The sequence below is a fragment of the Erigeron canadensis genome, chromosome 4 (assembly GCF_010389155.1).
Source record: "Erigeron canadensis isolate Cc75 chromosome 4, C_canadensis_v1, whole genome shotgun sequence".
Lineage (NCBI taxonomy): Eukaryota > Viridiplantae > Streptophyta > Magnoliopsida > Asterales > Asteraceae > Erigeron > Erigeron canadensis.
This window is the reverse complement of record NC_057764.1, coordinates 30,505,995-30,518,879: the sequence shown is the minus strand read 5'-3', so window position 1 is coordinate 30,518,879 and position 12,885 is coordinate 30,505,995. Positions and strand designations below refer to the sequence as shown.

Genomic DNA, 12,885 nt, shown 5'->3' with positions numbered 1-12,885 from the left:
ATTAAAGGGTGAAAACATTTTAGACATTTTCTCTCATGTAACTTTTAACATGAGAGTGATTTTTTCTAATAGGTAGTATAAATGTGATCAAAGTTCGTTTATATTTTACACATTTATCTTAAAAGTAGCTACCTCACAAAAAAAATAATATAAAAAATAAGTTATTATTTCAAATACATATAAACTAATTCTAAGCATTTATAATTCGTGGGACGCAAAATATCGTAATGGAATTCAGTTATCATTGGTATTAATTATATAATATTTATTTTATTTTTAAGATGTTATGATTTAAATATTTACGAAGATATTTTGATATTATTAAACATTTGTACATTATTTATATTATGGTATATGTGTGAGGATGGTGAAATATAACTAATTCTAATCATTTATCTAAATTACAATAAAAAATTAAACAAAATGATGGTTTATCTCATTCGTTAAAGCTTTATGCATTTAACTAGAAGGTCATGAGTTCTTGTCCCTTTATTAAAATATTAGTGGGATTTTTAACCATGTATAGTAAGGCTCGATAGGCGAGTAACTCGTGAAGCTCGTTCGGCTCGACTCGTTCAGATCGAAGCAGTTAAACGATCTTTTGAACGAGTCGATCCAAAAATAAAATTTTTAGCTCGGCTTGTCTAACTAATCGAGCTCGTTTTATTGTTTGAGTTCGAAAATGTTAAACTCAAACTCTGTTTAAATGAGCTTGAAGTCGAATGGTTCGTGAACAACTCGACTCGATTCCCACCCCTACTAGTAGAGAACTCATCTATCAGACATGGATCTTATAGCTTGAGTATGCTGGCTTTTGGTAAATCTTTCTATTCCCTCGCAATCATAGATTGTGACCATGCATCCATCTTATCATTTTCAAAATATTGTTTTGCCAATAGACCCTCGATATAATTTTCAAAATATTGTTTTGCCATTTTGAAAAGTATTCGAAGCAATAGATTTAACTAGATATTAGACCCGTGTCCAACACTGGACACGGGATTTACGATATTATCAATATTAGATCTTCATACATTTAAGTCATAAAAGCTTATAATTTTGAAAAAGTACGGTTTTAAGTGTTATATTTTGCAAGTTATAGTACAATAATCATAGATTCGTCACTGTCATTATTAGCCTAGACATATTAATGAAATTGTTTGTTGTAGTCATTCCACAAGGCACATGCTATATATAATAATTTCTCCATTATAGAATATTTTGAAACCAAATGTACTCATAATGTGATATTATTATGAAAGATAATTAAGAATAAAAATATAAACATATTTGTGATCTTGTACTTGACATTTAGGTATATGGATTTAATCATGATGCGCGTCCATAACACGCATAGGTTTATTTTCAATCACTTGTTCTATGATAATATGATAACAATTAGGATTGTTTTTATATTCCTTGATAACAATTAGGACTCTTGATTTGAGTGACAACTGTAACTTTAAACATTAAAAAGCAAAACTAATATACGAAAAAGGAGAAAATTATGTACCTTTTTGATTGAGAGATAGAATGAATTTTGAATGGAGTTTATATTGATTTGGATTTAGGATTCAAGTAACCCTCTGTTGTAAATCGTGTTTGGTTCTATGATCGTCCCCTATCCTGTGAATCCTATTGTGTTTAAGACAATGATGTTGTATATTGTTATCTGTTATTATGTTTGGGATATGTATCTAAAGCTAACATTGTATTTATATCTAATATTAAACTAAATATTAATATTTATAACTATAAAAATCTAATCTAATATTTGTTATTAAGTCATTAGGTTTTGAAATAATTTTTTGTAGAAAATATTTGATATGTTAAAAAAAATTTATTTAATTAAATGATTATAAATTTTAAAAAATTCTCTCAAGTTGACGGCTAAAAATAAATATAAATTAAGTATTCAGGGCTAAAAAGTGTAAATTATTGATGGAAAACAAAAAAGTGTAAATAATGAGACTTTTTTTTACAAATTAATATAAATATTAATATAATAATATATTTGGATAATGATTATTAAGATTTTTAATTTGTAGTTTATCTAAATGATGACATCATCAAAAGTCAATTTGATGAAATCAAACGATGTGATTGGTTAATAAGTCATTAGTTCAACTGTCTTATAGTATATATAAAGATAAAGAAGATTGTGCTAAATATTTGATATATCTTGCAAACCCTTTTCCTAATAGTTGAAAACGTCATATTACAATTAAATACTTATTAAATAAGTGACATAACTCATTTTAGTTAGGCCCAAAGAAATGATAGCTACAATTAAATACTTGGTACTCCAGCGCTGGTGAAAACCTTCCATACATCGTTGGTAGCATACACGAAGCTGGTTTGAGAGTCCCATGCGACACCACTATAATTTATTAAGTTTCGGATAGCTGCCGAGTATATTTTGCTTTCAGCTTATCACGATCATATTTTGATGCAGACCCAACCGAAAGTTTTTCTTCTACTTCGTTTTAATCACTCATTTATTAGTTGTGTGATTTTCTTTCAATTTAACAATATTTTTTATGATATTTTCTTGAATTTTGCCGAGATTTACCACGTATATACATTATCAATTATTCATTTTTGAGTCGGTTAGTATGATATTTTATTTTATTAAAAATTTAATCTTTTTTTTTTTATAACTTACGAATTAAATAATCTTTATAACTAGCAAACAAATATTATTTATGAGCACTACATATGTACTTAAATAATACCTTTTCAAATTTAACACGCTACAAAGTACAAGATGAAAATAGATAGTATAAAACTGGGATTAGATATGTTAATTATCAACCTATTACCTTCCCATACCTCGGTTTATGCCAAAATTGGGTACCGTTGCTGTTGCTGTAATTATGAACATATTGGTAAGATTGATATTAGATAATCATTTTGTTGGCGAAGATAATTATACATCAATTTACATTGTAAATATCATAATAATACTCATTTACTCGGCTCAAAGATGCCTCTATATGACTTATCTTATGTTGAGACTTGATATAGCCATATCTATACTCCCCATTAAAGATTATTGGGTGGTGTTGAAAGGTTAATAAATTTGGTACATACGAATTTACTTATTTGTCTTTACACATATACAAGTAATTAATTATTGTATTATTGTATACCACTATCTCCATCTTAGACTTTTATCTCTTTTACACATACAAAAAGTTTAGACTTTTGAGACACTAATCACAACATGAAATGCCACGTTAATGATATCCGCCGCAACACGCGAGTGTCATGCTCGTAACTTTTGATGCATTCTTTATTTAATTCAGCTGAGCTAAGTACAACTAGACTCCGGCTTATTATACTAGCAAAGTTAATGATACTTGGCGACTCATAAAACTCACATTAAACTTCCTGTAAATATGAAAATAATTTAATTTAATAAATGTTTTTATAATTTTATATAATACATACACCAGTTTTATTTTTATTTTTTTATCATTATTTATGAGTTCTTCATTTGTATGTGATTTCTACAAATTAACTATTTAGACTATGCTTATAGAAGATCTTTTTTATATAAAAATAAATAAGCTTAATTCTAAGCAAAAAGAATATATATATTTTTATCATTACATAATCCTTTGGCTCAAACTTAAATCTACAAGACTACAAGGTTATCGAGTTTAAGGATGGAATATCCGTACCGAAGCTTAGTTAATTATTTAAAGATTCATTAACTTTTTGGACCACTAGTAATTATTCTGTAAAAAGAGTTTAATTAAAAAACGAAAAGATACCAATTACATTGTACAAATGATTTAATATTCTTTTCGATCTAAATTGGTAAATAGGTAAATGTTAAACAGCCATCAATGTAAGTATAAAACTAGAATGTTAAATATCACAGAGATGTTTGAAGATCTTTATAACCGTCTAAATGTCCAAAAAAAACCCCTTCTTTAAGAGGAAAAAATTGATTATTTGGTGTCACAATATTTGGCGAAATTGAGCAACACGGTTTGGATCAGTTGAAAACACCTTAGTCTTTGAAGTTAGAGGTCAAATGTTTGATTATCATTTTTTGCAAAGGCCACAGGTCCTTTTGTACCATTTAAGTGAAACCTGAAAATAATTTCTCTATCTTGATGTAAGTAAAGTCTGCAAATATCTTAAGTTTTTTTAAACACCGTCAAGATATTAGGATCTAAAATCAGTTGAAAGTAAGCTTTAATTTATATAGTTTTTACGTTTGGCAAAATAGCTTAAACTTGTAAACGTAAAAGTAAAAACATGTTGCTAAAAGCTGAAATTTAATTAGTTGGGGATTATTTTGGTTTATTTCCATAAGAGCAAGCCACAAACCAAATTACCAACGACTATTTTTAATAACTTAAATTAATAATTTGTAAAAACCATAAATTAATAAATTTCTGATAATCATACAAAGCTTGTACATAGGCTTCAAAAAACTAGTTGTCAAAGGGGAAATATTAAGTAAAGCATACCTATCTTATGTAAAGCATAAGAAATTATGTAAAATTTAGGGAAGGTTATGTAAAATTCAGGTAGGGGCTATGTATGTTTATCTAACTTAAAAGTTTAATTTATAACTTTTTTTAAAGTGGCAGTAGCTAAACTTAGGTAAAGTTTGCAGGATCATTTTCCCAAAACCTAATATATCTCCCAACAATAACATATTATAGTTTAGAAAAAACGTAATCATCGATAAAGAAAGGAGTTTTTCATATCTGAGTTGTCAGGTAACAGTTAATCTTTATCTTCTTAACCACATGTAAGCACACTAATTAGGGTTTCTCTTTACAATTTTTTTAAACAATTTATCTGGTTGTTTTATTAGAGATGTATAAAATACAAGATCAATACCAAGCAATGACAATTATAGAAAATATAACTATTAAATTAATATGAAGTTATATATATATATTTTTTAATAATATAGTAAATCCATAAAAGTTCTTCTAAATATAAATATTACACCGTTTTGAATTATGCTAGCTAATAATAATAATAATAAATTAATTAAAAATAATAAAGTTCTTCTGATAACATACGTTTATTTATTTATCCGCGGTAAAAGTTAACAAATAAAGAATAAAAAAAAACATATAAGGTGTATCCAGCTGGAACACTATAAAGCATCCACCCTCCAACTAGACACACTCTCTTCCCCCAATATTTTTTTCCTTAAAAAAAACAAACCCACCAATGGAGCAACTCTCCGCTCCGCCACCACAACCACCGCCTCTCACCACCGTCACAACCACCGACTTAATTGAAGACCAGACCACAAACTCCACAACTGCACCACAACAACAACAACCGCCGTCACAGAAACTCCGTCTGATGTGCAGCTACGGCGGCCACATAGTCCCTCGCCCACACGACAAAACCTTATGCTACGTCGGCGGTGATACACGTATCGTGGTGGTGGACCGTCATACGACTTTATCGAACCTCATTAACCGCCTCACCAAAACCCTAACTCGACCCGTTAATACTACGACGACGTCGTTTTTGTTCACTTTGAAATATCAATTGCCTTCTGAAGACCTTGATTCTTTAATCTCGGTTACTACTGATGAAGATTTAGAAAACATGATTGATGAATATGAACGCCTCAATAATATTAATAATAATAATAATATTACTTCAAATCGGTTACGTTTGTATTTGTTTCCGGTTCAACCCGAACTGGTAACCGTTTCATCAATCGGATCACTTCTAGAATCTTCTACTAAATCAGAAGATTGGTTTCTAAACGCTTTAAACGGTACTACTTCAGGTTTTTCAGATAATTCTAGTATTAATTGTTTGTTAGGCCTAGAAGACGACGACGTTTTGATCCCTGAACAAAAAGATGTTATTATTAATAAGTCTAGTAATAATAATCTTAATGATACTAATAGTGGTAAGGATTTAGTTAGTAATAAAACTTTAGTTCAGGAAGTTCAGTCAGTTCCGGATTCGCCGATGCTCGAAACGAATTCGTCATTCGGATCGGCATCGTCGTCTCCTTCGCTGGCGAATTTGCCGCCTATTCGAGTTGGTAATGTCGACGAACAACCGGTGATCGTCGGTGTGCCGGTTGGATCCAAAGGTGTGATCAATCAGTCACAGCAATATCGGTTTGATATGACCTCACCTGATTCGGTTTCGAGGTATGTTTATATGTGTTTCTGTGTGTTTTTTTAAAATTTTATGGAATGCTTGATAGGTGTTTGATGAAATGTTAGTAGTGAGTAATTGTTGTTATGAATTGTGTGTTGCAGTGATGGTAGTGTAACGAATCCGTTATCGAGATGGAATGTGATTAAACCGGCTGTCGTGTATCAAGATCCGCAGTTTAGTAATAGTAGTAGTAATAGTAATTTAAGTGAACAGAGTAATAGGATACAAATACAACCACCATCACAACAACAATCACATCCACAACCGCAGTTTGTGCATACTGCGGTTCCACCACCGCAGTATATCCATCACCATCCGTCTGGGGCGGTTCCAGTAGGTTCGTATTACCAAATGTACACGCCCCAAACACAAGTTCCACATCCACCGCTTGATCAGCATAGTTTTGTGTATTATATGCCTGCTACTGCTAGGCATCCGCCTGTCCCAGCCGGCCCAACCCAAGGGTATAGCCTGCCGTTACAGACTGATGTCTCCCCTGCAGCTTCCGCACCTCCTAGTAGTCAAGTTCCGCCTCCTACTAGTTTGTTTACCACACCCCGTTCTGTGCAAGCGGTGACTAAAACGGAAGCGCCAGTTGCTGTTTATAGAACCATGACTTCTGGTGCACCGACTCCTCAAGTTGTTCATGTTCCCTCTAGCCAACATCAGCTTCAACCTCCATACATTGGGTATTCTCAAATTCATCAACCGGCTCCGCTGGTTGCTTCTAGTGGTGGTGGTAGTGGAGGTAATTATGCGTATGAGTTTACAGACCCGTCCAAAGGACAACATATATATTATGCAGCTCAACCATTGCCAACTCAATCTGTGGCGCAGTATCAAACCATGACGTCAACTTTGCCTGTTGAAGCTCAAGCCGGTTCTCATGTACAGCCGGATAATAGTGTGAAACAGCAAGTGAGAACATCGCAGCCTTGACAGGTGACTTTCTGATGAAAATTTTGCAGTGAAGTGTGTTTTGTTTTATATATTTGTGTTTATTTTCTTTCTATTATTCTTATTTCGTGTTTACATTGGTTTGTGGTATGTATTTGTGATTGCAAATAAGAACATATGGTAAAAAGAAGTTTGTTTTAATTTTATTCAAGTATATGTATAATGAACGCTGCTATAGTATATCATGGTTGTTGCCATTGAAAATTAAGTTCTTGTAAATCTTGTGTATATATAATCGGGCTACATCATATATCTCATTTTTGTGGTTGTCAATCTTGTTAATGTATCATATGTCACATGTTTTGGTCAAATGGAAATACATTCTTCACAAAATCTACATAGAAGACTGTGTTTACTAACCAATGGAAAGCATAGCTAGCCAGCTTTAAAGCGGTTTATAGTTTGAATTTAAATGATTGCAGACTTGCTGTCACTACGTGCAATGTTTCTGTTTCCCAACCAAACTGTGTGCTATTATTGCCCATGGGTCACATGTCTAGCATGGAAATTATACATTTAGTCATACTGAATTTAACATGTTTGACCCTGTTTTGATCTTCGAAAGTTGGGCAATGATTTAGACACATGCAGATGATCTTTTAAGCACCCTTTAAAAGGTTAGACCATGATTTAGGCACCCAAAGCTTGTTTTAGATCTTTCCCATGAGTTGTGAGTGTCTATCAAGAAACCGCCAGTCACACCTCAAAGGCATTATGGATCAAATCTCATCATGCCAATCCACTTAAGCCCATATCTCGTGCCCTAAACATAAGGGTGTACAGATCCGAACGATTTGTTTTCATTTGTTTATTTAACCAACAGTTCATGAACAAATAGTCGAACATAGAATTGTGTTTATGTTTGTGTGTCTGTGTCCATGAACGAACACAAATGAACATAAACAAACACGAAGAAATTGCATGTTAGCTAACATATAACCCCACTGTTTATGAATGGTTCGTCACTTTAAGAACAGTTCATGAATAGGTCCATCGAATTTGCAGTTTGTCTACAACCTTACCTAAACATGGTTAGGTATCATCAAGGTTTTGGTCACACATGTAGGATGAAACCATATTTCTGACCAACTTTGACCTTGAAAGTTGAAGCTGAGTCTAGTTTCAAAGTAGAAGATTTGAGGTTGGTTTGTAAGTTGGGGGTCAAACACTAACGAATCTTAGAGGGAACGATTGTCAAGTTGTCCCAACAAGGCAATTACAGATCATGGTAGCATATTGCATATACAGGTTATTAACTTATGATTAGAAAACAGTATGGAGAAAATCTGAAATGGAACTGGGTACAGACGTGAGACCCCACAAAAAGATTGGTGGATGCAGAGTACAATGGGGGAGTTGGCATCCACAATACCTGCTCTCACTACCCAACATTGTGCTTTGCTTTTTTACTTTATCTAGTTTCAGATTGTAAATAATTGTTTTACTCTGTTTATTTCCCCTCCTTATAACAAGGAATCGTGTCACGAGGGGAGTGGAAATCCGTATGCCTTCTTTGTAGGTGGTAAAATTAGATGGATGTGATAAAATTGACAAATGTTTATACAGACCTGTTGGCCAGGTAAGGTACTTGGGTTGACAACATGATATGAGTGGACTAGTGGAGTGTCGACAACTTAACATGAGTGCATTGTAATTTAACAAGCGTGTTAAATATGATTATAAAAATTTTGCTACTAGTCATACATTTAGTTTGAATTAGTTACTGTATTAATTATATATAAAAAATTTTGCGGGTTGACCCGCAGCCAACCTGCTTTAACCCGCACCCGTTTGATCTGCATTTTTGAAATTACCCGCTTGGACCTGCACCCGTTTTGACCCGTTACCCAAACTCGCCCGACCCGCCCATTTTGCCAGGCCTAGTTTAAATAGAGCTTAAACTTATACTCGAGGGATCTAAGACCATTTGACTCGTTCTATTGAGTATTGCCCATACTTTCCCAGAAGACAAGATCACCACCAATTTGGTTTAGCGGTCAGACATATTGATGTACTCATAAAAGGTCTTAGTTTCGAACATCTTTAGATACATACTTGGGTAACCGGATATAGAGTTTCAAAATTGCCCATATTGATGTTTGCCCTCTATTGATAACATAAATAGAAAATCTTACTCGTTTTACTATATCAAACAAAAGCAAACAGTATAAAAACGAAATTACGATTATATGTTATGTTCTAAACTACAATTGTAGTTCTACGATTCAATATTTTGTGGGATCATATAAAATTGGTACTAATATGACAAATATGATCAATTACAACTAACATAATAGAAAAAGACGGGTTATTCGGTAAGATTTTTCTATTTTAGAATGACATATATGTTAACCACATCATGAAGTGGTTGATTGTAAATCGGTATACAAAATCAGAGATTTCAATCAGCAAAACAAATTTATAGTACTTTGTTAAAACCTATAAGCTCTATTCTCTGTATGTCACTTCCATAAACACTTCGTGAATATAGTCACATCTTTCAATTATACAAACGTGTATATGGTCAATATCTTCCATTATTATCTATGACGTATAGGTGTTGTCGGTAATCATAATTTCTACGATTCACATATCTTTAATGAAAATAATTTACCCATAAAAATGTGGTAATATAATTTTTTCTAAGTTTTTCTTTATTAAAAATATAATGTAATTATATGTAGAAAACTTGATGTATTGTTCGGAATAGTTCGATGTGGCATTAGATGTCGCGGGGTTGTCTACACCCAGGGGTTTGTTATTTGGCTATACTTCAGACTAATACAACGGTGACGGTTCTCTTGCCCTTGCAGGTAAAAGATCTTGCAAAAATCCAATACGATCGAGTAAAAGTGGTGTATAAATAATGCATGAAAAAATAACATGAAGTTGATATTTAATAATTTGAATCCTTCAAGTGGTAACTTGCACATTTGATGCCCGTGTAAAAATATTTTTCTAAAATAACTCTTATAAAGTTTTTATAGTTATTTTACTTAACTTTCATCCAATCGCTAAATCACTAAAATACCAAATATGGTGTGCAAAACTATCTTCAAACAATACATCGAAGTTAATTTTCTTCAGTGCAACATCATACATCATACCAAATTTTATGTTTTATTGTAGCTTTTTTTAAATAGATCAGTGCATTTTGCGTACACCTAATTACACTCTAAGTACATGTTTATGCACCTTTATTAAACATGCTACAGTTTAATTTTTAAATTCATAAACCTGTTAAATTATTAGTTAATTATTTATTGGAAACTTTAAAAAAAATAAAAATAAATTGGCATCTAAGCAAATGATTACTGCCATGTATGATTGGAATGACTTGTTAAAACTTTTTAAATTAATAAATTTTACTTAACGTTTAGTTACATAGAAAGCTTATTAATTATTGAACTTTTTTTCCTTGGTTTTATAAGGAGTGTTGGAAGGCGGAGGGCCTAGTCCATTTTGGGCTCAACACACGGATGATACGAGCTTAGTAAGGCCTTAGCCGATGTCGAGTCCTTGACTTCTTCGTTGGGCTCGTCGTCATTTCCTCCATTGGCAGCAAGTCGTCGACAATTGCTTCGCTGGGCAGCCTTCGTTCGGTGGAAGGGGGAGGACGAGAGAGAAGAGCGGGGTGTGGTCCGGGTTTGAGACAAAAACAAAAAAAAAAAGTTTTTTTTTTTTAAAAAATTTTGAACTAACGGTTGTTTTTTTTCCCCTTTATTCTTTTTTTATTTAAACAACTATTTCACCCTCATTTCTCATTTCACTTTCAATTTTTAAACAACACACATACATTTCTTTCTATCTTTCAAAAATCTTAATTTCATTTTCTTCCCCTTAACATAAATCATAAACAACAACAATGAAAACCTTAACCAAAATCAAAATGTGGGTGTCGATATGTGACAACAAATTTTCGACTACCCGACACTGGCAACGATATCAACCAACCGATTGAAAACACTTGCAAGAAAAATGGGGGAGCAGGTTTTATGCCGATGCCGGAAACGACGAAGACAAGGAAGAGGCCAACGAATAGTTTAATTTAGTTTTAATAATGTAGTTTAATTTTATCTAGTTTTAATTTAATTGTAATGTTTTAATTATGTGGTTTGTTTGTTATATTTTTTTTTAAATAATGTAATGTGCTGTTATTAATGTAATGTTTTTTTAATAAATAAAATTAAGTTTGTGTTTTTTATTTTAATATCTATATTTATACTATATTATAAAGCAGATTTCTCCTGTTTACATTTTAAGTTTCAATATTTACTTTCCCAAAATGCCTATATTTCAATTTTATATTTACCTAACATTCTTTCACTCTCCTCAAATCTCAACCAATAATTTGTTTTCTCTCTCCTCCATAAATCATTTATTCCTCCAATTCATTCAAAATCTTTTATCTCAAAAATCGTACATCGATAGATTATAAAAATTATATGAGTGTTCTTAAAATTTATGCTCTTTCATTAGAGATGTCATTCGATATACTTTCGACGAATTTTTAAATCCGAGGGCGGAGCCCTTACGGCTAAGGCATTTAGCTATCACACTCTATGACCTATCACCCCCATCATCTCACCGCCGCAACGCGTGGGTACTTGCTCTCGTATTAAATAAAAGAAAAGTTGAGGAAGAGCCGAAGAGTTGAGGAAGAGGTGGGCTTGGTGATTGAGGAAGAGGTGATTTAAGAGAGAGAAAAGTTGATGTGACAGTAAGAAAGAACCATGATGGTGTCTTAGATTGGCAGAGGCTTAACTGGCATTACTTTCATAAGATTTTACATTAAAATAGCCCAAAGTCACAAGGGCCATCGGCCATGTCTCACTCTTTTTGAACGGCATACTAAAATACTAATTTGCTAGTATTTCTAAGAAAAAAAAAATATATGTTAAATCTAATAACTTATTACAAAGAGAGACAAAAAAATTTTATTTTTTTAAAGGTAATGAGCCGTTTGAGATTTATCATTTTAGAGATAATGAGCCAGAGATATATATCTCAGCTTCAATCAAAATTTTTTTTTTTTTTTATATTTGATTAGTTAGAAATTTGTTTATAGAATTTTCTTTGTATTTAATTTGTCAACCTAACATTAACTCCCGGAAATATCGAAGTAGAACTCAAACACCAAATAAATCATTCCAAATTCATACATAAATCCGTTGATAGATCCATTCTAATAATTTAATTTGAGTGCGTTGTGAGTTTGTAACATGTAAAAGTCACAGTTGACATAACATGTGTTATGATACTACAAATAGACTAAAATGATAGAATACTTATTAGAAAAAAAAAAGAAAAAAGTCTTTGATAATCTTTTCATTCAAGTGTTTAATGGATAAAAAAAACCATGATTTAGATCAAGTATTTAACATCTTCTTCACGAGTTTTTTTTTTTTTTATCTTAGAAGTAGCCTTTTTATATTTTTTTAACGGAAAAATATATTATTTTATTCGGCTTTAATTTTTGGTAGTTGTAAAGTTGTATACCTTAATTTAGGTATAGAGCAAAATGAACGACCGCATGAGGTCCAATTTTCCAGGGGGCCTAAATTTATAAATTATATATACGTTATATGTAAAAGTTATATTTTATATAATGTTTATATTATTAGTAGTTAATTATTAGCATTCTGATGTTGTGGTCAAGCATATTTTGGTTTTTAAGTTCTCGGGTCGAATTCATTGTTTTTAGTTTCAGAGTCTTTCTTCCAGCTCGTCCTAGACCCAAAATCTCTTAAAAGCCAA

General features: G+C 32.0%; 1 protein-coding gene across 1 annotated transcript; it reads left to right on the top strand.

The window, feature by feature from the left end:
* The first annotated feature begins 5,165 nt into the window (after positions 1-5,165).
* LOC122595557 (1-phosphatidylinositol 3-phosphate 5-kinase-like) lies at positions 5,166-7,347 on the top strand. Its single transcript, XM_043767938.1, has 2 exons — positions 5,166-6,161; positions 6,273-7,347. Exons 1-2 carry the CDS (start codon positions 5,209-5,211, stop codon positions 7,108-7,110), a joined length of 1,791 nt encoding a protein of 596 aa, XP_043623873.1. The 5' UTR covers positions 5,166-5,208; the 3' UTR covers positions 7,111-7,347.
* The last annotated feature ends 5,538 nt before the right edge of the window (positions 7,348-12,885 follow it).

Bases quoted from the DNA above. Each gene is read 5' to 3' on its own strand.
- LOC122595557 (XM_043767938.1), top strand. From the start codon at position 5,209: ATGGAGCAACTCTCCGCTCCGCCACCACAACCACCGCCTCTCACCACC. The intron at 6,162-6,272 runs GTATGTTTATAT...TGTGTGTTGCAG, and splicing joins TCACCTGATTCGGTTTCGAG to TGATGGTAGTGTAACGAATC.